This window comes from Oncorhynchus mykiss, chromosome 26 (assembly GCF_057628025.1).
Source record: "Oncorhynchus mykiss isolate SJ-2025 chromosome 26, ASM5762802v1, whole genome shotgun sequence".
NCBI lineage: Eukaryota > Metazoa > Chordata > Actinopteri > Salmoniformes > Salmonidae > Oncorhynchus > Oncorhynchus mykiss.
Genome location: NC_143047.1, coordinates 3,796,695 through 3,824,295, shown reverse-complemented (window position 1 = coordinate 3,824,295; position 27,601 = coordinate 3,796,695). Strand labels below are relative to the sequence as shown.

Genomic DNA, 27,601 nt, shown 5'->3' with positions numbered 1-27,601 from the left:
GTGTTTATATTTTTGTTCAGTGTATGTAAATGCATTGTTTATACATTCTGTCTGTATATTCTGTATATTGTCTGTATTTTACGTTTATTGTGTACATTCTGTTAATTGTGTATATTCTATTTATTGTTGCAGCAACATTTGACCATGTAAAATTCCTGGTACATGCAAATGTACTTGGTGAATAAAGGTGTTCATGATTCTAAATATTATTTCCATTATACCCATTTTCACCAGATTTTACCTTTGACCATCGAAAATGCCCTTAAAAATCTAAATTTAACTGACAGCAGATCAATTATGGATGACAGCCTGTAACAAAAATAAATTCAAGCACTCCTTTCAGGCTGGTCTACTATTATACTGGGTTATATTTGTAAATAATTTCACTTGTGCATGCACTAGACTAGTAGGCTAAATGGTATTTAGTTGTACTATGCCTTCATCTTGTGGCAACATTAATAAACTAACTTCCAGCTGTCTTCATTACTCCATATATCACGGAAAAGTTACTGCAAATTAATAAAAGGTTTGAATTATTTTATGAGCCGTGATAATATAGCAAAGTACAAATTAAACACACATTTGCATTTCTATTGAACTGCGGTGCTTTGAATTTATGTACAGTCGTACATAATACGACGTAGCCAAAGATATATATAACTAACCCAAGATAGTTCATCTGTGTAGTTTACAGTGGGAGCAAATGAAGCAGAGTGGGCAGAACAAGCAAGGACGTGGCCAAAGCCATGCACGAGGTAGAGATCCTATTGGCGAGTTTTAGCATATATTTGCATATTTCTGTTAGTGAACGCCTCTTCTGAAGTGCGCGTGTGCACAAACTCAATTCGACCTTGCACTCTTTCTAAACAACACCATTTTTAAATACTTTGGCATAGCGTTTGTCTATAAAACGTAGTCCACTGTGTTCGTAACATATTATAGTTATGGGAACATAAACATGTATTGAGATCATATGTTTCTTCGATGAGAGAATTTGCAGAATGTCGGCCCAGTTTCACTTAGTTCCATCCTCTTCTCTCACTCCCATATATGGTGGTGAGAACACGTTCCGAACGGTTGCTTAGCCCTGACTGACGTAGCTAGACGCTCCAAGTCGAGCCGTTTTTGGAGGGGCTCTTTTACTTCCTCACTTCAGTGGCCGTGCCTTGCTGCTCACCGCACACACCAACAATCTAGCACTCCTCGGTTTTCTTCTAGAGGTAGATATCCAAGCAAAATGACCGAACAAGGCTTATCAGACGAGGCCGCGGCAGCAGCGTGCAAAGATGGAAACCCACTTACGAAGGTGAGTAGCTATATCTAGCAGTCCACTCTTGAATTCTGCCCAAGTGGAACTCGCAATACTAAAGTTAGGCACATAAGCCGGTTATGCAGTTTCATAGCTTTACAGCTGGGCTCACGCGCAGGTGAACGTCGTCTGCCAGATGCAACGTTTGCAAAAGTGAAATCGCTTTTGCTGTTTGCGTCTTATTTATAGACTTAGTGCATTCTACTGATACACCGTCCGCAGTGCTACTAACTATGAAACTCTATACTTCGAAGTGACATTTGGACTGTTTGTTGTGCCTCTGCTAGCACTGATAGTGTATGCAACTGCAAAACAAGAACTCTGTACATTTTTTGCCCACTCTTCTATAGAAATTGACACACACACTTATAGGCTTTACATTGACTTACTTTACTCCATTTCTGTTATGTAATGATGCCGTATTGGTATTGTTTATTTGCCAGCCAGACCTAAGTCTGTGATAAGCAAGTCCGTGTTGAGCGCTTGTGTAGGCCAGAGCCAGAGTCCCTGTATTACTGATACTTGACTGTATATCATGCTATTACAAACTCGCATCTACGGTGTTGGTAGTCGCAACAGTTATTTAATAAGAACTTAAATGTTTCGTTCTCGTACACCTTTCCGGCCATTAAAAAACGACGTGCTACCTTTTTGTAGCATTTCTATGTTCTATAACACCAGATCGGTTGCTCAGCAACAACACAGCTGCTTGCACCACGATGCCAGTCGTAAGAATTGTATGCGAACAAGCCTAGGCTATTGTGTGTGTGTGTGTATATATAGCTAACTGTGGTCAATCAATACATGCAAACATGTATTTTGATTAGCTAGCTAATGTTACCTAGCTAACGTTAGCGTGCTTGGACAAAGTCCAGCAGCTAGCCTCTGACTGTAACTAGCTAAAACCAGTCAGCTGAAAGCTAACCTAGCTAGCTAACGAACGGGCAAGTACGTTAAAGGTAGCTAGCTACCCAATGAATGTTATTTTTTTAATTATCTAGCTAAGGTAAAGTTATACCAGTCGGATGAGAGCTGAAATATGCTAGATCTCGGCCCAGGCGGCATCCCTAGACGTGTCCTCAGAGCATGCGCAGACCAGCTGTCTGGAGTGTTTCCTGACATATTCAGTCTCTCCCCATTTGCTTCAATATGTCCACCGTTGTTCCTGTACCCAAGAAAGCAAAGGTAACTGAATTAAATGGCTATCGCCCCATAGGACTAATTTCTGTCATCATCATGATGTGCTTTTGAGGCTCCACCTTACCTGACACCCTAGACCCACTGCAATTTGCATACCGCCCCAATAGACCCACAGATGATGCCATCACACTGCCCTATCCCATCTGGACAAGAGGAATACCAATGTAAGAATGCTTTCCACTGACTACAGCTCATCAACCCCGTCCTGTGCAACTGGGTCCTGGACTTCCTGACGGGCCGCTCCCAGGTGTTGACGGTAGGAAACAACACCTCCACTTCGCTGATCCTCAATGTAGGGGCCCCTCAAGGGTGCGTGCTCAGCCCCCTCCTGTACTCCCTGTTCACCCATGACTGCGTGGCCACACATGCCTCCAACTCAATCAAGTTTGCAGACAACACAACAGTAGGCCTGATTACCAACAATTACGAGACAGTATACAGGGAGGAGGTGAGGGCCCTGGGTGAGTGGTACCAGGAAAATAATATAACTCAACAAAACGAAGGAGCTGATTGTGGACTTCAGGAAACCGCAGAGGGAGCACGCCCCTATCCACATCGACGGGGCCGCAGTGGAGAAGGTGAAAGCTTCAAGTTCCTTGGCGTACACATTATTGACATTCTGAAATGGCCCGCACAGGCAGTGTGGCAAAGAAGGCGCACCGGTGCCACTTCAACCTCAGGAGACTGAAGATATTGGGCTTGGCCCCTTAGACCCTCATTTTACAGATGCACAATTGAGAGCATCCTGTTGGGCTGTATCACCGTCTGGTACGGCAACTGCACTGCCTGAAACCTGCAGAGCTCTCCAGAGGGTGGTGTGGTCTGCACAACACCTCACTGGGGGCAACCTACCTGCCCTCCAGGACACATACAGCACCCGATGTCACGGGAAGGTCAAAAAGATCAAGGACATCAACCACCCGAGCCACGGCCTGTTCACCCCGCTATCGTTCAGAAGCCAAGGTCAGTACAGGTGCATGAAAGCTGGGACAGAAGCTGTTTTCTAACTCAAGGCCATCACGGCCGGCATCAAGGCCGGCTTCCACGCGGTTACTCAACCCTGCATCTTAGAGGCTGCTGCCCCATAAACAAAGACTTGGAATCACTGGCCACTTTAATAATGTTTACATACTGCTTTAGTCATCTCATATGCATTCTATTTGAGCAATGTCGGAGTGGCATTTACTGAAACTAATATTTATATTTTTCTTCCAGTCTTTTACTTAAATTTTTGTGTTGTAAATTGTTAGATACTACTGCACTGTTGAAGCTAGGAACACAAGCATTTTGCTACACCCGCTATATATACGCACACAGTTGAAGTCGGAAGTTTACATACGCCTTAGCTAAATACATTTAAACTCAGTTTTTCACAATTCCCGACATTTAATCCAAGTAAAAATTCCTTGTCTTAGGTCAGGTAGGATCACCACTTTATTTTAAGAATCTGAAATATCAGAATAATAGTGATTTATTTAATCTTTTATTTCTTTCGTCACATTCCCAGTGGGTCAGAAGTTTACATACACTCAATTAGTATTTGGTTAGCATTGCCTTTAAATTGTTTAACTTGGGTCAAATGTTTTGGGTAGCCTTCCACAACTTGTTGATTGTATGATCAATATATTTATGGTGCTGCTAAATATTTCCAATAGATGGCAGTATAAGACCACAAATGAAACGTATGAAGGTTACTCATCCCTGGAAGCACCCCCTAATTTTAACAGGTTACTATAATGATTGTTTATTATTACTATGTCAATCTTGAACATTAATTCAGTAACCTATGGTCGAGGATAAACACATTTTCCTATTGTGTTCAATGCCAAATCAACCAGCATCGAGCCACTGCCTTGTCGTACAAGTAACGTAAACTCACCCCATTCCGTACAAATGTGCGCAACCGCAACATTCAAACGAGGCTACTAAGAAAACTAATGGGACTGTAGTGACTGCGTTGACGTCAAAATCGGGGGTGTGAACTAGGTTTCTATTCAAGCGTTGATCGACCTGGTAATGGTTCTATAGTACTGGAGAAAAGTTCAAAACTGACCCTCCGTTACATCTTGACGTGTCATGTCGTAACGGACAGCTCGCATAAAGCAACTATTTCTGTCTTACAATCTCTCTCCACTAGGTGTAGCACTTCTATCATCCTTTAAAAACAAGAAATGGACAGTGACTGGGGTAAGGGGGGGTATACCTAGTAATTTTTTTGCGTTATCATTGCATGGATCATCATTCTCAAAACCGCTGTTCACAACCTTCAAATAGGTATGTAATGACACATTATATAAACTCTTTATAGTGTGTTATTTACATTTTAGAGGCGATAAGTTGGACAGATCGAGTGAAAAAAAGCAATTTTCCCACACGACATCTCTCCTTCTCACTATCACGCATTAGTTTAGCTTCCCCACCCGCCATTTTTAAAAAGAGCCGACGGGGCTCATTGCCTGCTTGAATTATGCAGAAACAGGCAGCGTTTAGGTCATGTAATTGATTATGTTGGAAAGGGTAGAAATTGTGCTTTACAATGGTATTGACATTACAGTTGATCTGGAATTATTACGTATTTGGGGCGCTAGAATAAGGGCAATTGTACGGACCAAGGCGATGTACGAGTTTACGTTAGCTAACTCAAATAGCTCCGCCAAAAGTTTGGTGTCATGTTGAGGTAAATTTACTAACTGCGAGGGTTCCATGATATAATTTTTTTGCGGGCTGTGTAAGATGCACTCTTGTCTTTTCCGAGGCTGTTTACTTGCACTGGCATAAGATATATTAAGATTTTATAATGCATGTATACTAGGGTTGAGGTTAGATCATCTGAGTGGTGATTATTTGGATGGGATTCAATACCTGCTATAGTTATTTTTTGCTCTCCCAAAATCAACACGGGTCTAAAACAAATAAATCTATAAACAAAACTGAAGTCATGTGTGACCATTTTATAAAATCATGGGGCAATCTTTGGTTGCATGCTATTTTATGTCAATCATATTGCTCCTCGTAGCCTAAAATTATGTTTTGAGGTCTTATGCTGACATCTGTTGGAAATATTTAGCAATTAAAGGTTAATTCACATCAAGACATTGGTGAGGAAGCTGAGAAATAAAGTGTATTTTTCTGATTAATTCCTGAGCTCAGTCTCACCTATCCCACGCCAATTGCTGGACTTTCAGAGCTTACTCGGTCACACCCAGTTCAAACCACAGTTGAAAAATAAAACGCGTGTCTTGTTTATGAAGTATTCTGCCTTGCAACAATAAATATCTTTAAAATAACTAGTAAAAAAACTGTAAAATGCTTAGGTTTTGATAAAAAATCTATGCAATTTAGTACTATAATAGTATTTACTAATGTAATAGTATTACTAAAATAGTTTCTAAAAGTGTTTTAGGCTACCCTACCCTAGAATTAGGGTTCATGCTAAATAGGATATACTTAGGGTTTCTGTCTCGTACTTTGTGACACCTGCTGATGTAAAAAGGGCTTTATAAATAAATGTGACTGATTGTCTCTAATGCAAACAGTATGGGTTTATAGCTCTTTCGCCTCCCAGTGGCTTTCTTTTGGTACTACATACCTAATTAGCGACACTTGCTTGGCTCATCTGAGGTAGCACCTGCGTCAGAACTACAAATCAATGAGCTAGCCCTATCCATTTGGTTTCCAGCTCAGTGAACCTGCTCAACATTCACTCAATTTGATGCCTACGAACAAACAGATTTTATAAACATATCAAATTACCCAGCAGGCATTTAGACACAACAAATAATAATTTAAAACATTTATTCTGGCTGTTTTTAAATCGGCCACAATTTGAAAAGGAGGACAGGGACATGCTTTTTGTTTAGGTTTTACAATTGTTTAGGTTTTACAAAGCATGACCCATTTTTTTAAAACCGTTGGATGGCTATGCGCCAGCCATTGCTAGCACTGTGGGTCACCACAACGTGTACCCAAGAGAACACCAAGTAGCTGTAACTTTGTTAAAAGTAAGTTACCTGAGGTAAGACTACAATGTTAACTCGGGCAGGTCTAATTGCCAGCAATAGCGAAGCTGGTATTGTGGCACAGAACAATGGTCTGGGAATAGAATGTTCGGCAGGTGAGTTGGTGCCATGATGCTCAATAGAACTGTTAGGAGCTAGCAGGGTACGAAAAATGCCCTAAAGTAAAGCCTGTTTTTTCACGACTACATCAAAATTACAGAAAGCATCTGGGACATATGGTAAAATGTAATCGGAGCACAAACAAATATGCACAAATAAGCTGTGCTAGCTAGGTAATGTTAGCTAACGTGTATGTACCACAATATATCATAACCAAAGTTTGGTTGTTTTAAACTTAGACTAGCTAACTGCCCTGTTGCTCACGTTCATTTGCATTGCACAGACCAAGCTACGGTAAGATGAGGTAGCCAGATTTCAGACAGGACAAACACTGCAGGTAGCTACGCTACATTTCCTCAACTAAGAACCAAGACCACACAAACCATAGCCGAGAGAACAAATTGTAAGGTGTTGTGAACCCCATACAGTAAATGGTTGAACCCCAAACACACATGTAAACAGAACCTCAGTTGTGCATGCTAGCATCAACTCACCACACTGACAGCATCGCTGTTTCAGACATGTGTAGAATAAATTCCAGCTCCAACATAAACTCTCTCCTGCAGTCTTGTCATTACAATCCAAATTTTGTACTGACTGATCAACCGTGTCAAGTTACTTTTAAAGTGTGTTCACAGAAAATTTGAAGTCGCCATGCTCAAGTAAAATGTAGTCAGCTGCACGTGGTGCACCAGGGTAAAACAACATAATCATTGCTTGCAGGACATGCTGTTTGTCAGCCTGGTCTCACACTCAAGACGTGTAAAAGTGTCTAGCAACCATGATGAGATTTGAGTGTTCAAATCGCATCATGGACAACTTTAACATTTGAGCTAAATACCAACTCTGAAACTACTTACTACTTTTATTGCAACTACATACTACTTTGCAAATACTTAGCATGTTAGCTAACCCTTCCCCCAACCCTTTAACATAACTTCTAACCTAAACCCTAGCCTAGCTAACATTAGCGTTGGCCACAAATTGAAATTCGTATCGTATGCATTGGAAATGTATAACATATTGTGCAAATTGTAACATAGGAGAAATGGATGATGGACATCCATATTTAATATATATCATACCAAATGACGTATTTTGGTTTACATTGGATTTACGTACAGAAGGATATGAGATCAGGTTGCAGCAGCGTGAGGTCAAAAGAAAACTAAATGAGATGTTTTGACCATTCTTTATTTAATAGTTTAGACAGCCCCCTCCCGACACACCTAATATATTTTAATAAATGTGACTCTTAGTCTTTGGGTTTGTGAAGTGAGTGTGATGGTGCATCTCACTAGAGACCAGCTTTCAAGGCCTTGATACATTGGATATGTTTTAGGCAATGTTGCTGGCAACCGAGTGGGATATGAGACACTTGAGCAATTAGCAAATGGACATGAATAATAGATTTCATATGAATCATATGTTAACTACATTTTCCCATTTTATTTACTCATCTCCTATAGCTTCTTGTTGACTGCCACATCTGTACTGGAATTTCTTAGCTAATAGACAAGCAACAGAGGTGTTGCCGCTGCCCTGGGCATCCACTCAATCTACTGCCAGTCAAGTCAATGCAGACAAAAGGATAACTAGAGTTAGAACATGTTTTACTTCAAAATTCTAAGCTAGGAAGTGTATATGGTATTCATCAAGATGGCAAGCTTGTTAAACATACAAAAGATAATCTAATACAGAACTAAATGTACAATCTACATGGCTAGCAGAATACCAGATCTTATAGCCTTTAGCCGTACTCTCATCCTACTCCTCTGTTCCTCTGGTGATGTAGAGGTTAACCCAGGCCCTGTGTGCCCCTAGGCGCTGTCATTTGATGACTTCTGCAACCGTAAAAGCCTTGGGTTCATGCATGTTAACGTCAGAAGCCTCCTCCCTAAGTTTGCTTTATTCACTGCTTTAACACACTCCGCCAACCCTGATGTCCTAGCCATGTCTGAATCCTGGCTTAGGAAGGCCACCAAAAATTCGGAATTTTCCATCCCCAATTACATTTTCCGTCAAGACCGAACTGCTGAAGGGGGCGGAATTGCAATCTACTGTGGAGAGAGCCTGCAGAGTTCTGTCATACTATCCTGGTCTGTGCCCAAACAATTTGAGCTTCTACTTTTAAAAATCCATCTCTCCAGAAATAAGTCCCTCACTGTTGCTGCTTGTTATAGACGCTCCCAGCTGTGCCCTGGACAACGTGAATTGATTGCCCCCCAATCTATTGTTAGAGTTCGTACTGCTAGGTGACCTAAATTGGGATATGTTTAACACCCCGGCCGTCCTACAATCTAAGCTAGATGCTCACAATCTCACACAAATTATCAAAGAACCTACCAGGTACAACCCCAAATCCGTAAACATGGGCACCCTCATAGATATCATCCTGATCAACTTTCCCTCTAAATACACCTCTGCTGTCTTCAACCAGGAGCTTAGCGATCACTGACTCATTGCCTGCGTCCGTTATGGGTCTGCGGTCAAACACTCCCTAAAACACTTCTGCGAGCAGGCCTTCCTAATCGACCTGGCCCGGGTATCCTAGAAGGATATTGACTTCATCCTGTCAAAGACTGGCTTTTTCATACACATTTGCATCCTGCAGCACTAATTCCAAAACTTTTTGGGACACTAAAGTCCATGGAGACTTTACAGTGCACACTGCAGTGAGACTAAGAAACACTGTCACCGCTGATAAATCCACGATAAGCGAGAATTTCAATAAGCGATTCTCTACGGCTAGGCCTTGGTTTCTCAAATGACTGCCTCGCCTGGTTCACCAACTACTTCTCAGAGTTCAGTGTGTCAAATCGGAGGGCCTGTTGTCCGGACCTCTGGCAGTCTCTATGGGGGTGCCACAGGGTTCAATTCTAGGGCTGACTCTTTTCTCTGTATATATCAATGATGTCGGTCTTGCTCCGGGTGATTCTTTGATCCACCTACGCAGACGACAGCATTCTGTATACATCTGGCCCTTCTTTGGACACTTAACAAACCTCCAAACGACCTTCAACGCCATACAACACTCCTTCCGTGGTCTCCAACTGCTCTTAAATGCTAGTGAAAAGAAATGCATGATCTTCAACCGATCGCTACCCACCCTCCCGACTAGCATCACTACTCTGGATGGTTCTCACTTAGAATATGTGGCTAGACTGTAAACTCTCCTTCCAGACTCACATTTAAGCATCTCCAATCAAAAATTAAATCTAGAATCGGCTTCCTGTTTCGCAACAAAGCCTCCTTCACTCATGCTGCCAAATTTACCCTGGTAAAACTGACTATCCTACCGACCCTTGACTTTGATGTCATTTACAAATTAGCCTCCCACACACTACTCAGCAATTTGGATGTAGTCTATTACAGTGCCATCCGTTTTGTCACCAAAGCGCCATATACTACCCACCACTGTGACCTGTATGCTCTCGTTGGCTGGTCCTCGCTACATATTCATCGCCAAACCCACTGGCTCCAGGTCATCTACAAGTCTTTGCTAGGTTTAGCTCCGCCTTATCTCAGCTCACTGGTCATCATAGCAACACCCACCCATAGTACATGCTCCAGCAGGTACGTCGGAAGTTTACATACACCTTAGCCAAATACATTTAAACTCAGTTTTTCACAATTCCTGACATTTAATCCTAGTAAGAATTTCCTGTTTTAGGTCAGTTAGGATCACCACCATACGTTAATCTCTAGGAGACAGAACGCGTCTCCTTCCTAAGTGGGATGCCGTCTGCGTGGTCCCATTGTGTGTACACTTGCGCACTATTGTTTGTACAGATGAGTGTGGTACCTCAGGGCATTTGGAAATTGCTCCCAAGGATGAACCATACTTTTTTTCTGACATCTTGTCTGATTTCTTTTGATTTTCCCATCATGTCAAGCAAAGAGGTACTGAGTTTGAAGGTAGGCCTTGAAACACATCCACAGGTACAACTTCAATTAACTCAAATTATGTCAATTAGCCTATCGGAAGCTTCTAAAGCCATGACATAGGTTTCTGGAATTTTCCAAGCTGTTTAAAAGCACAGTCAACTTAGTGTATGTAAACTTCTGACCCACTGGAATTGTGATACAGTGAAATTGTCTGTAAGCAATTTGTTGGAAAAATTACTTGTCATGCACAAAGTAAATGTCCTAACCGACTTGCCAAAACAATGGTTTGTTAACAAGACATTTGTGGAGTGGTTTAAAAACTAGTTTTAATGACTCCAACCTAAGTGTATTTAAACTTCCGACTTCAACTTTATATTTCACTGGTCATCCCCAAAGCCACCTCCTCCTTTGGCTGTCTTTCCTTCCAGTTCTCTGCTGCCAATTATGGGAACAAATGGCTAAAATCACAGATGTTGGAGACATATCTCCCTCACCATCTTTAAGCTGCTCTGACAGCTGATGCTTCTCGATCGCTACAGCTGTACACAGCCCATCTGTAAATAGCCCATCCAACCAACTACCTACCTCATTCCTGTACTTTTTTATACTGTTTTGCACACCAGTATTTCTACTTGCACATCCTCATCTCAGTGTTAGTGAAGGATATAAAAAAAACTGAATTAAATTGTTGCTAGCAGCACAGTTGGTCACTAGCGTTCTGGATAACATGAAAACAGCCTAACTTTAGGCCGTTTGGACTCTTGATTGCCTTCGTGAGGTCAGAACGCTCGCATCAACCCGACTCCTCGGCCAGAGCGTCCAGTGTGCGCTCTGAATTTCTGAACAGCACTGGAGGCAATTTTAGGAACGCACCCTTTAAAGGCGCTACATGCTCATTTCGATGTCTACATTGGCCATGCAACATTTGCGTTGTTTTGACCTCTGCAGAAGTCAGGGCTATCTGGCTATGCCTCCGGAGGCTTCGCGATTGCGTCACACCAGCCATACAGCGTCTCCGACCACATTTTCGGATCAAGCATGAATGGTCTCTTTATGCCAATTCAAATGCTCGAGGTACACATGGTACTTTTGTACACTATCAATACTTAAAATGTATTGCTCTGTTCCAAATCTGAGTTCTCCCACCTGTTTTCATAATAATGCTGCCATTTATAAATGAGGCCATGTGCTCTTTTACTTGAGTTTGACAGCTGTGTACTACATTATTTAGGACAGTACTACATTATTTAGGACATTTTTGTAGCTCAAGTTCTTTATTCAAGGATTTAGAGCACCTATCCAATTTCAGATTTGTAAATAAGTCTAATTGTACAAGTGTTTTACATTTTTAATTACTATTTTACACGTGTTTCTCAGCAGTTTAATTTTGTTGAAGTGTTTGTACCAGGAGTTAACAACATTGCTCTTGATGATCTACAGCGGTATGCAGGCTTTTCTGCACAGTGCTATCACCACGCTCTTCAACGAGACCATCAATTAGGTGTGGTTAGAACTGGGCTTGAACAAAAAAGCCAGTATAAACCTGTAGCTTGTCAAAAGCAATTGTGGCCATCTCTGAGTTGTATTTACAAAGTTGACTATCTGATGAATGTACATGTACATTTAAAAAAAAAAAAAAAAAAGTTTTGTTTACAGGTAACATACTACTAGTCATTTTCCCAGTGGAAAATCAGCTGTTAATTTTAAATCAATAGTAACTACATTATTTCTGACCCCAGTTGTCATTATTGTTTAAGTGTACTTTTATTGCTGTATTATGTTGCGTCATCACCAAGGTTTTCCAGCATTCAGCTTTGACCTACTACAGTAGCTGTGATGGTATTGTACTTCAAACTATGTGTGGGCAGTTAGCTTAGGATTCAAACCTTCTCAAACAGCCCAATTCATAATCTTCAGAGTGATAAAGGCATTTACAGTGTCCTGTTGTTAAAAGGATGGGGGGTGTCGGGTTGCCTGAGCTGCAGACAGCTGTATTGGTCCTCTAATACAGGACGATTTAATGGCGCACGCAGTGTACAAAACAAACTTTTTAATTTATTTATTTAGGACTGTATGACAAATCATGCAAAGCACGACTGTCTCGTGATTAATCTTAGATCATTGTAGTTAGGAGTATGTTTGCTCCGAAACATGTAAGCTAGCATGAACGATTATTGAAGGAAATCAAGTTGCCACCCTGAATTTACAGGTGTACTTATTTTTCAATGCTCACTTCTTTTTTTGAGGTAGAACATAAGTCCTAGAATTAAGAATAATTCCTAGAATTGAGAATTCTGTGGTGTTCCAGGATTTCATGATGCAGCAGACCATGCTGAGGGTGAAGGATCCAGTGAAATCCCTGGACTTCTATACCAGGATCATGGGAATGACGTGAGTGCCAACCGTTGCCCCACCAATGTTGTCTGGTCATTGGATCACAAGAAATACAGTACCTCTACTCTTTCAAATAAAACTTTGACTAGATTAATTTCATGACAGTTTTAACCAAAGTAAATTGATTTAGGATGAGCTGGAGGCACTTATTTACTAACTTGACAGTTACTTAGTAAAATGCTACAATAAGCTAGCTTTGGTACCTGACTGGTCCTGCACTTCTTGGAATGAAGATGACAAGTTGGCTAAAGTATTAAACAAATGGCATAACCCTGAAACCAGCCTGAACTCTGTGCTCAACACGTGGCACACGTATTGAGCGCAGCTGTCAGGCTGGTTCATGAGACTATCGACTGGCAATAAGTAAATGGTAAAACACTACAACCCTCCTGAAGCGTCAATAGAGCAGATACTTTGTCATTTTCCAATATGTAGTGTGTTTCTCCCCTCATGCAGTCATACAACACGGGTAACTTTTCTTTGTCCCTTCCCTCCAGGTTACTCCAAAAGTTTGACTTCCCCTCCATGCACTTCTCCCTTTACTTCCTGGGTTACGAGGACAAGAAGGAGATCCCTGCTGACGTGAAAGAAAGAACGGCCTGGACCTTCTCCAGACGAGCCACCATTGAGCTCACCCAGTAAGGCCACTTTGGACTTTGGGCGATAGGCAAAAGCGCTCCTCACTATTCACAAGAGGCCTGGGCATGATCAGAAGGTCTACTCTTACTCCAGTCTTAGAGATATCCTTGAAATGTTTTTTAGTGCGGGCGTGGTGTGAATTATCAGAGGAGCCAAGGGCGCTCAACTCCCCTGAAGGAGACGTTGGCTGCCCTAGATGCAACAAAAGTAAAACTTGGGGATCTTCTAAATAATTCCAATTTAACCATTCTCTAATTTGTTTAAAATGCAGTGGTAAATATGAAAATTAACGAACACCCCCACCTCTCTGTCATGGTTTAAACCATTTTATTTGTGGCGGCGAAGTCCATGCAGATTATTTTTTTGCCTCGGCTGAGATTTTCCTTTGTACTTCATCTTTTTCGCCATTTGTTTTGACATGCGTACTCGATTTTTAAAAAATAAGCCTTTATTCCAATGCATTAGATGTACAGTGCATTCGGAAAGTATTCATACCCCTTGACTTTTTCCACATTTTGTTACATTACAGGCTTATATTAAAATTAAGTACATTTTTCCCTCGATCTACACATAATACCCCATAATGACAAAGCAAAACTGGTCAAAATCTGAAATAATCACATTTACAGATGTATTCAGACTCTTTACTCAGTACTTTGTTGAAGCACCTTTTGACAGCAATTACAGCTAGAGTCTTCTTGGGTATGACGCTACAAGCTTGGCACACCTGAATTTGGGGAGTTTGTCCCATTTCTTCTCTGCAGATCCCCTCAAGCTCTGTCAGGTTGGATGGGGAGCGTCGCTGCACAGTTATTTTCAGGTCTCCAGAGATGTTTGATTGGGTTCAAGTCTGGGCTCTGGCTGGGTCACTCAAGAACATTTGGAGACTCATCCCGAAGCCGCTCCTGCGTTGTCTTGACTGTGTGCTTAGGGTCATTGTGTTGGAAGGTGAACCTTCTCCCCAGTCTGAGGTTATGCGCACTCTCTGAGCAGATTTTCATCAAGGATCTCTCTGTACTTTGCTTCGTTTATTTTTCCCTCGATCCTGACACGTCAACCAGTCCCTGCCGCTGATAAACAACCCCACAACATGTTGCCACCACCATGCTTTACCGTAGGGTTGTTGCCAGGTTTCCTCCAGACGTGACGCTTGGAATTCAGGCCAAAGAGTTCAATCTTGGTTTCGTCAGACCAGAGAATCCCTTTAGGCCCTTTCGGTGCCTTTTGGCAAACTCCAAGCAGGCTGTCATGTGCCTTTCTTAATTGAGAAGTGGCTTCTGTCTGGCCACTCTACCATAAAGGCCTGAGATGCAGAGATGGTTGTCCTTCTGGGAAGTTCTCCCATCTCCACAGAGGAACTCTAGAGCTCTGTCAGTGACCATCTGGTTCTTGGTCACCTCCCTGACCGAGCTCAACAGACAATTCCTTCAACCTCATGGCTTGGTTTTTGCTCTGACATGTGCTGTCAACTGTGGCACCTTTTGTATAGACAGGTGTGTGCCTTTCCAAATCATGTCCAATCAATTTAATTTACCACAGTTGGACTCCGATTAAGTTGTAATAACATCAAGGGTGATCAATAGAAACAAGATGCACCTGAGCTCAATTTTGAGTCTTCGTAAACGGTCTAAATACTTATGTAAATAGGGTGTCTTTTTTTTGTTCATAATACATTTGCAAACATTTCTAAAAAGCTGTTTTGTCAATATGGGCTATTGTGTGTAGATTGAGGTGTGTGCAGTTTTTTAAAAACTTGAATACCTGATGATCGACAATATTACTAGACAACTAGCTACAGCTAGAAAACTGCATCCAAGTATATGTTAATGACATTAGGCCGATAGTTGACTCTTTCGGTCAGAAGCATTACATTTTGTAATGGCATTGGCATACATTATTTTGGGTTTGTGTGCCCATGAGAATTGTTTTTACGGCGAAATGTAATTAAATGTTACATAGTTACGCTTACAGTGCATTTTTGAAACCTCCAAGATATGATTCGTACAGGGTTTAAGTTCTCTTTAAATTGCTAAATGCTTAATAATGACATTGTTGATAAGGAAAGGTAGTGTTATGTCACACAATCTGTGAAGACTCCACGCATTAACTCATGAATTATGGACAACTCATGAACTATGGTGTAAAACATGTTTTGAATCAATTCTTGTATTATATTGAATGTGGGCTACCTATTCTGCGTGCGTTCCTGTTTGCCTTGGCTGAGAGGGTAGGCTACCGGCACTGGTATAGGCCTAGTGGGGATTTGTATAATTTAACTTAAAAAGCCATTGAAAGCACGGTGAGCGTTACTTTTTGGACCGCGACCGGCGAATCAGTCAACACTACATCACTGGCTTCTGGTAGGCCTATTTGAAGTTCACAGTAATACACATTGTAGCCTAGCCTAATAATTTGACCTTGTGTTTAGGGTGACCTTCCTGTTTTTCCTAGAATGGTTTCAGCCTCATTTCAGGTGTCCCAACTTCTCAGGCTACATTTATTTTCCATTTGTCAGCAAGACACATGTCTATTACCATTCATCAAATGGCATGAGTAGACATGCAGTTTGGATGCTGGAATTGTTTTGAAATGGATATACATGCCTACTTTTTAAAGTAATTTGTTTGACAATCAGATAAATGTCATGATGGGTTGTGTTCATGCCACATTAAAAGGTCATTTAATTTTTTTTAATATCGGATGTGTGATCTTACATTCCTATAATTTGATAGTTTTGTATTGCATTGTTTTTTTTCTGTGCCTCCTAGTAACTGGGGCTCTGAGAGTGACGCAAGCCAGTCTTACCACAATGGCAACTCGGACCCTCGTGGCTTTGGTGAGTCTCTACTCTGCACTGAAGCTCAGTAATCATCCCATAGTACCTTGCCGTACAACTGTACATAAAGTCTGCTGGAATAATCAATCATTTTTTTCATTGTAAGACTTCTCATTGACGTGTTTGACCCACTTTTGTCTTATTGCATATCTGTAAGAAGGACACTTTTTAAAAGGCCCATGCATGCTTATAACAAGTTATAAAGCATTATATCTGCAGGCTTCATTGTTACCCACCCTGCCATTTATATCTTTTGGATTGTTATTCATCTTAATGGATAGTTTTTGTTCAAGACTTAGATATACACCCCCAGCTGTTCTCCAAGTCGTTGAGTTGATTAACTGCATAAGTGGCGTAAACTAGTTAGTCAGCAATGTGCTATGTTCATTCTCTCGCATCATAGGGCACATTGGAATTGCGGTGCCTGACGTCTATGCTGCCTGCAAGCTGTTTGAAGAGCAAGCAGTCACCTTTGTCAAGAAGCCTGATGATGGTAAGAGTAGCCCCGCAGTACTACTCACACTTGGCTTTTTTTTGTAAGCAAGATTTGGGTGTGTGAAACATTTGCTTGGTGTCATAAAATATTTGAGACAAGATTGAAGAAGTGGGTTAAAAAGTGTGCGTGTGTTTGGACACCTACTCATTCAAGGGTTTTTATTTTTGTAGATAATATTGAAGATATAAAAACTATGAAATATCACATGGAATCTTGTAGTAACCAAAAAAGTGTTCAACAAATCTTAATCTATTTTAGATTCTTCAAAGTAGCCGCCCTTTGCCTTTGACAGCTTTGCACACTCTTGGAATAAGTAGGCGTCTTCAAACTTTTGACTTGTACTGTATATGCAGTACAAGTCAAAGAAGTTTGATAACATGACAATTCCCATTATTTGCTTGACTATGCCTTCTGGATACTTTCCTGCTGGGTTCCACAAAAATGAAGGCCCTAAGAAACCACCTCATGCTTTCACCCAGTCTTCCCCGTCAGACCCCAGGCTCCCAGAGGTGTTCCCAAGCCATTTTGTTATTTTCACTTTGCTCCCGATCTCCTTCCTCCATAGCCACCCGATCGATATACACGTGCGTTGGCCTTAATCATCTTTACTTTAAGATGAGGTAAAGTTGATTAATTCAGCACAGTAGCACTGAGTCATCTCACACTGCAGGAGATGTGATGCTATTATTACAGCAAACTTCCCCTTCAGTGATGTGGCCTCCTGTATACAGGGATCTGTGGCTATTCTTTTAAGCATTGTACCTTCTTTGACAAACCCATCACTAAAAGTTGACAATAGTGTCTGAAATGACAACACTATCTCTGCTACTCACCATGATCTGGGTATGTGTGACATTCAATTAAATTCATAGTAGTCTCTTGTGCACAGTTAGCTGTCCTTCCTCTCCTACAAGCCATCCCCTGTAACAATATACATAAAGTGGTATAGTTCCCCAGAGACTCTATTACCCACTTCCTTAATTTATGACCCCCACTTCCCTGTAATGTTAATGCCTTGGTTTTTGGGACTCCACAGAATACACTGTCGGTCCTGCCAGACTCTGCAATTATAACAGCCTTATGCAAACATTCTGTCTCAAACACAGGCACCGCATGTACCTCGCCACCTGCTACAAATACATTTGTACATAAATCATTCCATCTCACCCATAACACATTGGTCACTACTACTAAAACATTCAGGTCAAATAGTTCATTTCCACTAATCCTTCCTTTGGAACAATGATCACTCTTATGTTCCACGACACCTAGAAACATATTGACTTGAACATGGAAGAAAGACAATACATGTTTAATAATTTCACACTACCCTTGATGCTACTAAGACTGGGGAAAGAACCATTTGTTCTGTTCTATGCCCATGGAATGCTAGTCTCCAAGCCAGTCTCCTTCCTCATCCTCGGGTGTTAACGCAAGACCGACTATGAGCCTTGTATGTAATTAATTGTACTGTATCATCCATTAATCCATATGTATTGATGCGCTTTAACATTAGGTTTCAGATGACAAAAACATCTGGTAAAACAAAACCCCTTCATCCAGTACCCCCTCATGGTTGGCCCAAGCTATCATATAGTGGCTTCTCTAATAACCTCCCTCTGAGGACACTAAACGATAAGGTTTCACAAGGAGAAAAACCCTCCCTCGACCCAATAATTTCGAGCAGCGCATCCTCCCCTCACATTGTGCTCTCCTCACAGCTTAGGAGCAGCAGCTCTCTTTTTCCTTTCCGAATCAAATGTTTTAATTATGATCAATTCTACAACCCAAATTTAGAAAGACTCAACGTTAACCACCAAGGGACTGACAATCACAGGAATTCAAGCCCCTCAACTTAGCACACCATCAAGGTTAGAAAGTACATTTACAAACGGGACCATATATTACCGATAACTTCTCATTACAACCCCCATTTGTCCCGGTTTTACTGTCGTAAGTGCCATGCTAATGACAGATCGGTATCTCAATGCATTTTTACTTTAAATTACTATGCTTTGTGCTGACCTCCACAAACAACCTGATACCCCAAATAAAGTATTACGGGCACGGTTGACCCACCCCCTTCTCCAGCACTCATCCTTTTAGCGTCTTCATTGGTTCTTCAGATAAACTATCTTCCAAACGGCACATGGGTAACTCATGCCTGTCACAGTTAATGCCATGATAATGTCCCGATTTTCAATATCTGAGGAAATGTTCTGATTTTTCCAAGTACACGAGTCTCTCACCTGAGCCGCCACCACCATTCTGTAGTCTATTCTGTCTGGTTATTTTTCCCACCAGTACATCAGCAGTATGAGAGGAGTTTGACTTGATCTCACTCCACATGCACAGCCTCATGCCATACTCCTGCTGCTCGTACTCAAGTTGCTGGCTCAGACTCGGGTCACAGGTAGGAGTGGTGAGAAACAAGGTCGTAGTGAATGCCTTTGTCACTATTCTTCAGCTGGTTAGGGAGGGTTGAGGTTCACAATGTTCTTGGTCAAAAATATCCATCCTATGCATCAAGATACCATCTGTGGTCACCTTTGCCATCTCGCAATTACCGGGTCAGGGAGTTAGAGCTCTAACCTGGGCGGCAGGGTAGCCGGAAGACTAGTAACCGGAAGGTTGCAAGTTCAAATCCCAGAGCTGACGAGGTACAAATCTGTTGTTCTGCCCCTGAACAGGCAGTTAACCCACTGTTCCTAGGCCGTCATTGAAAATAAGAATTAGTTCTTAACTGACTTGCCTAGTTAAATAAAGGTAAAATAAATAAAATAAATAACCCTTCGGGAGAAATCCCAACAATACAGCAGACCCAATCTGGTGAGATTTGTATTGAAACAGAGACAAGAACAACAGCAATACACATCACGATCCATTTGGAGTAACTGTCAACCATTACTAGCATATATTTTCCTTTTTATATGCAGACTGAACAAAATACATTTGCATATTTACCAATGGGCAGGGTCCCAGGGAACTGGTTATTTCCCCTTGAACACTTGACTGTCATCGTGATTAAAAAACAAACACTGCCTGTTAAATCAAAAATAAACTAATTAGAATTACAGCTCTCTAACTCCATAAGGAAATAATTGTATCCCAAAAGGTAATGGTAAAATAGACTATAGACAGATGTCCCTCATTCATATTAAACTTAAATCTCACAATTTCTATTGAGGTTGATCATGCCTCACCAGAAAGTCAGGACAAACGTCATTCAACACCATTAAGTGTTTTCTTTCCCTGTACTTCTTCAATAACCTTTTGACAAAATTTCAAACATTTTCCATCATTCTGCAAACCCAGTTCACAACCAATTTTTAAGACCCCATACAATAATTCAAACACGATATTAACACCATTAACACATACTCATAACCGATGAGGAGGTTGTGTGTATGGTAAACCCTAGGGCTAAAACACACACATAGCCAGGCCTTACTTATCTGGGAGCTCCCTTTAATGGCCTAATCCGGATACTTTTATACTTAAAACTGCAGAATTCCACTAACTGCTCTCCCAAGACCACAGTCTCTGGAAACATTCCAAAGAGATAATGACACCCCCTCTCATGGAAGAGAAAGTGTACATTTTGTTAGCATTCACTATGCTGCATCTTAATCAGAAACCCAAAAGTTTTAATGAAACCTAACATGTTAAGTCCACTGTCCACCCTCCAATCATCGCTGTCAGAGCAGCGTACCGATCACTGTACCTGTACACAGCCAATCTGTAAATAGCACGCCCAACTACCTCATCCCCGTGGTATTATTTATCTTTTTGCTCTTTTGCATGCCAGTATCTCTACTTGCACATCTATCACTCCAGTGTTAATGCTAAATTGTAATTATTTCACCTCTATGGCCTATTTATTGCCTTGTTTTCTGAATTTGCTAGGAGTGTTTGACCTGGTCATTTTATTTTGTATTTTTAGAATCTATTCGCCTGGTATTTCGCATAGATTCTCCAACCCCAAAATCAACTCCTTCTTCCCATGTAAAATGATCTGTGTATTGTTACTGGTCCTATGATCAGAGACATGGGTAGTAGCTGGATCGCTTTCGATTCTTCCCCGGTTACCTTGCTGAATGCAAAACTTCCCTGTTGTAAATTTAGCACATTCCTCATTGTAAGGAATCGGCTATATTTGATTCCAGGCATCTATTAGAAAGTTGTGCGAGATGTGGCCTCCTACGTCTCCCTTCACATAGAAACTCATCTCTATGAACCACTATTGATTGAGCAAAGGCCATACACCGCTATGTTTGAGTTTCCTGCCCCGCTGCTTTCAAGAGTGCTTGCTGCTGGTTCTTCTGTCACAAATGCAAAGGCTCACATCGCAGCATTCCTTCCGAATGTAGCCATTGCAGTCGTCTCAATACCATCCTGCACTCGTTTTTCCAATGGCCCCACATCTAAAACTGGGATCTGTCGCCCTATGCTACTTTTCCCTCCCTGTTTCTTTGTCTTCTCTTGGCCATTGAAACACTGTTAGTGACCTTTCAGAAGCTGTGTTAACCCCTCGCACGACTACGAAGTGAGCAGAGTTAGATTCCACTCTGAAAGCATCCTGCTCCATTTCATCCACTACCCCCGCAACTGCAGTTTTGTCAAACCTGCCATCAAAGTAGACGTACAAATTGTACTCACGTACCCAGTCCTTTTGCAGCTGAGTACATCTACTAATTTTGGGTTTATCGGTTTATTTTTTGTTGATAGAATGCTGACTTCAAAACGCTGGTGTATTGAGCTTGCGATTTTTCATTCATGTCATTGTACCACATTACAACAGCATCTGAGTTCTTTATTTGATTGGAATTTTCACTCTGTAGGGAAATGCTGACCAATTTGCAAAAATGTTATCCATATTTGAGCCCAATTAGTAGATTCCTTGTGTGCTTGGTTTAGTGCATCAATGGCTTTATTAAACTTTTCTTCTAGCCCTGCTTTAAAATGAGAATCCCAGCTGTCGGTCTCGATTTCAAAAGTTATTCCGACACCTCTCCGGACGGTGTCCAGGGTGTTTAGATCTTCTCACCCACGGCTCTAATACGCGCCAATTTGAACTATTTCATGTTGTGATATCCACTTCCCAGAGTAGTTATGGTATAGGTGCCTAATCATTTGGTCACGGGTCCTGATACCTTATTAGAACCAAAACTAAAGCGTCTGCAAATGTATTACTGGAGGACACAGGTGACCTAATGTCTTCTTCCAGTGTTACGCCTCAAATATCACTGTTGTTGACAACACACATTGCCAAAATTATTCAGTTGTCTCCACAATCTGTCACGGTTCCTTGCCCCAATGGGGCATAAATCAACCTCTCTCCTTATTGCTACTGCTAATACACACAATGTTCGAATATCTTCTTGCTTGAATTTTTGTATTTTTTTTTTACCATTAGTGTGGCTCATGAACATGCTGTGCTCCAGTCTAAAATATTAGGGGGCTAAACCCTCCTAGGTATGCAGTGCCTGCAGTACCTAGTCCTACATCTCAACTGGGTTGAGGTCGGGTGATTTGTGGAGGCCAAGTCATCTGATGCAGCATTCCATCACTCATTCTTGGTGAAGTATCCCTTGCACAACCTGGAGGTGTGTTTTGGGTTATTGTCCTGTTGAAAAACAAATGATAGTCCCACTAAGCGCAAACCAGATGGGATGGCGTATCGCTGCAGAATGCTGTGGTAGCCATGCTGGTTAAGTGTGCCTTGAATTCTAAATAAATGACTGACCGTGTCACCAGAAAAGCACCATCACACCACCTCCATGCTTCATGGTGGGAACCACACATGTGGAGATCATCCGTTCACCTACTCTGCGTCTCACAAAGACAAGACCAAAAATCTAATTTGGGGAAGAAAAAATAATAATAATTTGGACTCATATCAGATCAAAGGACAGATTTCCCCCAGTCTAATTGGTTGTGTGCCTTGGCCCAAGCAAGTCTCTTCTTATTGGTGTCCTTTTTAGTAGTGGTTTCTTTGCAGCAATTTGACCATGAAGGCCTGATTCACGCAGTCTCCTCTGAACACTTGATGTTGAGGTGTGTTTGCTACTTGAGCTGCAATTTCTGAGGCTGGTAACTCGAATGCACTTATCCTCTGCAGCAGATGTAACTCTGGGTCTTCCTTTCCTGTGGCGGTCCTCATGAGAGCCAGTTTCAGCATAGCGCTTGATGGTTTTTGCGACTGCAAATAGAAAGACGAAACATTCAAAGTTCTTAACATTTTCCATATTGACTGGCCTTCATGTCTTAAAGTAATGAACTGTCGTTTCTCTGATTTATTTGAGCTGTTCTTGTCACAACACAACTGATTGGCTCAAACACATTAAGAAGAATAGAAATTCCACAAATGTACTTTTAACAAGGCACACCTGTTAATTGAAATGCATTCCAGGTGACTACTTCATGAAGCTGGTTGAGAGAATGCCAAGAGTGTGCAAAGCTGTCATCAATGCAAAGGGTGGCAACTTTTAAGAATTTTAAATATAAAATACAGTTTGAATAAATTTTTGGTTACTACATGATTCCATGTGTTATTTGATAGTTTTGATGCCTTCACTATTCTGCAATGTAGAAAATAGTACAAATAAAAACCCTTGAATGAGTAGGTGTCAACTTGACTGGTACTGTATTATATTTATGCCAGATGTATAAACAGATTTGAGGATTGCTGTGCTAGCTAAGCTGTTGGCATTCCTCAATGGTGTTAGTGTTCATAGCTTAGCATGTTGCCAAACGGGTGAGGGAATCGTCATATTTGTCTAGAGTTCTCTGTAGTCAGGTAGTTTAAAACAGGATTGGGTTACATGTAAACATTACGAGAACTTCCTTGGCAACATGACAGATCATTGATTTCACATAAGAGTGAGGCAGTTTTGGTCAATAACATTACCACTTCATGGCCACATTCAGAGGCATGTTCTATATGACATATCAAAGTTCACAACGTTGGGCCCTGCTGAACGTGGCCCAGGTGTTACTGTTGGTGGGTATGATTAACACCTTTTCAATGTGTGTTGCTTCAGTCACAGGGAAATCATCATCCTGGTGTTTTTATGGTTATTTATGTATGAAACCACGAAGAGTCCATTTACTGTTTGGAATTTACAGAAACGTTTTTGTAAATTCAATGAAGTAAATGGATAATGCAATTCTATAAATATCTTTTCTTAGACGCCACAGTTCATTTAGGATATTTCTTACTCTGGATATACTTTAATTCAGCTCATGTGCTCTTTGGATGTTTATATTCTATTCTTGCTCCAATGTGTATCCTGACAATTTTAATCAGGAGCATTTCTATCTATCATGGTGTTTTGTCTTCTACTCCATTCTCGTCTCTCTCTATCGCCCTCTGCTCTTCTCTCAGGTAAAATGAAGGGGCTGGCGTTTGTACAGGACCCTGATGGCTACTGGATCGAGATCCTCAGCCCCAACAACATGGTCTCCATCACCTCTTAAAGAGGCAACAAGGACCCCCCCCCCCCCCCAATGGGATACAGTGCCGTGGCGTTATTTGGGGTGTAGATTTTGCCAACAATTTAGGAAACCCCCCCCCCCCCAGTTCCATGAAGGATACTTATGGGAGTAGCAGTGACACGACATAAGGACAAGGCACACTTTTCTATTGTCTTGAGAGCTCGTGGCAATGAAATGCAGCCCGGGAAAAGGGCCAATCGTAAAGAATTAGGGTTGTATTTCTCATTTGAGTTTAATGGCTGAGCGCAGGTTTGGCGGACATTTTGTTTTGAGTATACAGCGATGCCTGACTTAACCTTCTAATGTGCAGTAAAGCTAAACACCACTGTTCAAAGCTGCAGTTACTGTTGTCGTTTTTTTCTTTACTTAAACTCTGTTTTACATGAAGGTAGAGTGAGCAAGATAACAACATTAGTGGTAGTCTTGGCAGATTGGAATTCTGCTGTGGACCCCGCCACAATGCTGTCTGAAATGTCAAATTGTGGAGTCTACCTTTTTACGGTAGACTTATGCAATCATCAAACCTGTCTTTCGGTTTTACTTGTCCTGGGCCCGGTTTCCCATAAGCATCTTAAACAAGGCTAAGTTTATTGTTAGGATCCCATAGTTCTATTGTTCTAACGATGAGTTTTGCCTGAAGATGCTTTTGGGAAACCGGGCCCAGGGACTGTATCCACAGAGCGTCTCAGAGATGGAAAATTTGGTCGTAAGTGCTGAGAAGAGACATTTTACACCTAATCTTATGCTAAAAGCTATGCATGAAGCTTCTAGTCATAGGGGTCCTACCTAGTCGACATATGTAGGACACCTCATGAGGAGTTGGAGTTAAGTTGAAAGAATGTTTTGATATTTCTGTATGAATAATCTGGATCTACATGCTTTTGAAAATGATTTCATATGATAATCCTTAATTGTTTTGTCACCTACACCAGAGAAGTGCAGTGAAATGTGCTAATTTACAGGGTCAGCCATAATAGTACGGAGACCCTGGCGCAAATTAGGGTTATGTGCCATGTTCAAGGACACTGACATTTTTCACCTTGACAGTTTAGGTATTCGAACCAGTGACCTTTCAGTTGCTGGCACAACACTATAACCGCTAGGCTAACTGCTGCCCTATAACTGCAGGTTAATAAATTAACACTTATTTTGATTATTTAATTAACCGTATCCTACATCTTATGTCAAATATCCATTTGTAGCGCAATAACATGTTTTAAAAAAGTGCCTAAATTGGGCCTTTAACTTTGATTCTGTAAGATGAAAAATGAAATGCAACATTATTGGAAAGGGAAATGCCAGCGGTACCAAAGCGCGTGTTGATAAAACTAACGGCTGCAACTTTAGTTTTAGAAGGGGGGGGGGGGGATCATTTTTATTTATTTTTCCAGGGGTAGATCAGCTTTTATATTGCAGATTGTGGTTTACAGCAATGTAATTGTCTGCATTTCCAATTCCCCCCCCCCCCCAATTTATTTGGAATATATATTTTCCTTTTATTAACCCTACCATTCCTCCACTAATTGAAGTAAACTAATGGACACTTAGGTTTTGACTTCCAGCTTATACATACTATATACATTTCACGGACACAGTATATTTGACGATAGTTTTGTTTTTAGTTCCATCATTCAGCTCCACTCAAGCCCTCCCATATCTGAACACCATTGCCATACATTTTTTTCAACTGTGCTGTGATGTTTCACAAGTTCGGCGTCTCTTTATTCTCAGATTAAACATATTGTAAATTACGTCCCTGCCTGCTTCTGGATTTACTGCCACCTGTACGGACACACGTGTGAGTGTGTAAGAGAGAAAGGGTGAGAACATACAACTGACAAGTCCAAAATCGATGTCTACCTCTCAACATAGATGTTATTTAACTAGGCAAGTCAGTTAAGAACAAATCCTTATTTACAATGACGGCCTGGGATTTAAATAAATACAATAGAAATATAGGACCAAACACTACATAAAGAGAGACCTAAGATGACAACATAGCAAGGCAACAACATAGCAAGGCAGCAACACAGCATGGTACAAACATTATTGGGCACAGTCAACAGCACAAAGGTCAAGAAGGTAGAGACAACAATACATCACACAAAGCAGCCACAACTGTCAGTGTCCGTTATTGTCTGAATGAAGAGATTGAGATAAAACTGTCCAGTTTGAGTGTTTGCAGCTCGTTCCAGTTGCTAGCTGCAGCGAACTGAAAAGAGGAGCGACCCAGGGATGTGTGTGCCTTGGGGACCTTTAACAGAATGTGACTGGCAGAATGGGTGTTGTATGTGAAGGATGAGGGCTGCAGTAGATATCTCAGAGGGTTTTATAAATGAGCATCAACCAGTGGGTCTTGCAACAGGTATACAGAGATGACCAGTTGACAGAGGAGTATAGAGTGCAGTGATGTGTCCTATAAGGAGCATTGGTGGCCAATCTGATGGCCGAATAGTAAAGAAAATCTAGCTGCTCGAGAGCACCCTTACCTGCCGATCTATAAATTATGTGTCTGTAATATAGCATGGGTTAGATGGCCATCTGAATCAGGGTTAGTTTGGCTGCTGTGGTGAAAGAGGAGTGATTACGATAGAGGAAAACAAGTCTAGATTTAACTTTAGCCTGCAGCTTTGATATGTGCTGAGAAAAGGACAGTGCACCTTCTAGCCATACTCCCAAATACTTGTATGCGGTGACTACCTCAAGCTCTAAACCCTCAGAGGTAGTAATAACACCTGTGGGAGGAGGGACATTCTTCTTACCAAACCACATGACCTTCTGTGCATCTAGTACCCGGGTGCGTCTAGTTTAGTTTTTAGATGCACACACTAATATATTTGCCTGTGCTGTTATGTATGACTGTCTACACCCCAGCCGTCTTCGGTTAAAGCGTTAGACGCCCATCTAGGGTCAGCTGAGTCACTGGGACTGACTGACCTTTGAGCGCGGCCCACACACACAGGTCGGCCAGAGTCCGGCTGTTGCCCACCAGGAATGTGCGCAGAGCCAAGGCCATGTCCAGCTCCCCCAGGGCCGTAGCTAGGCCCGACTGGCCACACACGCGCCGCGTACTGAACTCCATCCAGTGGTCCACCTGGAGAGAGACAGAGGAGGGGATGAAGGGGAGGGTATTGAAAAGTAGACCGGTTGAGCAATAGTAAGGAGGAGGGGACCGAATGGCACACTATCTGAAATGCCTTGGATATAGCTGCATCGCAATTGAT

The 27,601-nt window shown here is 41.5% G+C and overlaps 1 protein-coding gene across 1 annotated transcript; it reads left to right on the top strand.

The window, feature by feature from the left end:
- Positions 1 to 790: 790 nt before the first annotated feature.
- Positions 791 to 26,128, top strand: LOC110506260 (glyoxalase 1). Its single transcript, XM_021585696.3, has 6 exons — positions 791 to 1,306; positions 12,824 to 12,906; positions 13,407 to 13,547; positions 16,317 to 16,384; positions 16,788 to 16,877; positions 24,268 to 26,128. The coding sequence occupies exons 1-6, from the start codon at positions 1,238 to 1,240 to the stop codon at positions 24,357 to 24,359; spliced, it is 543 nt and encodes a 180-aa protein (XP_021441371.1). The 5' UTR covers positions 791 to 1,237; the 3' UTR covers positions 24,360 to 26,128.
- Positions 26,129 to 27,601: the final 1,473 nt, after the last annotated feature.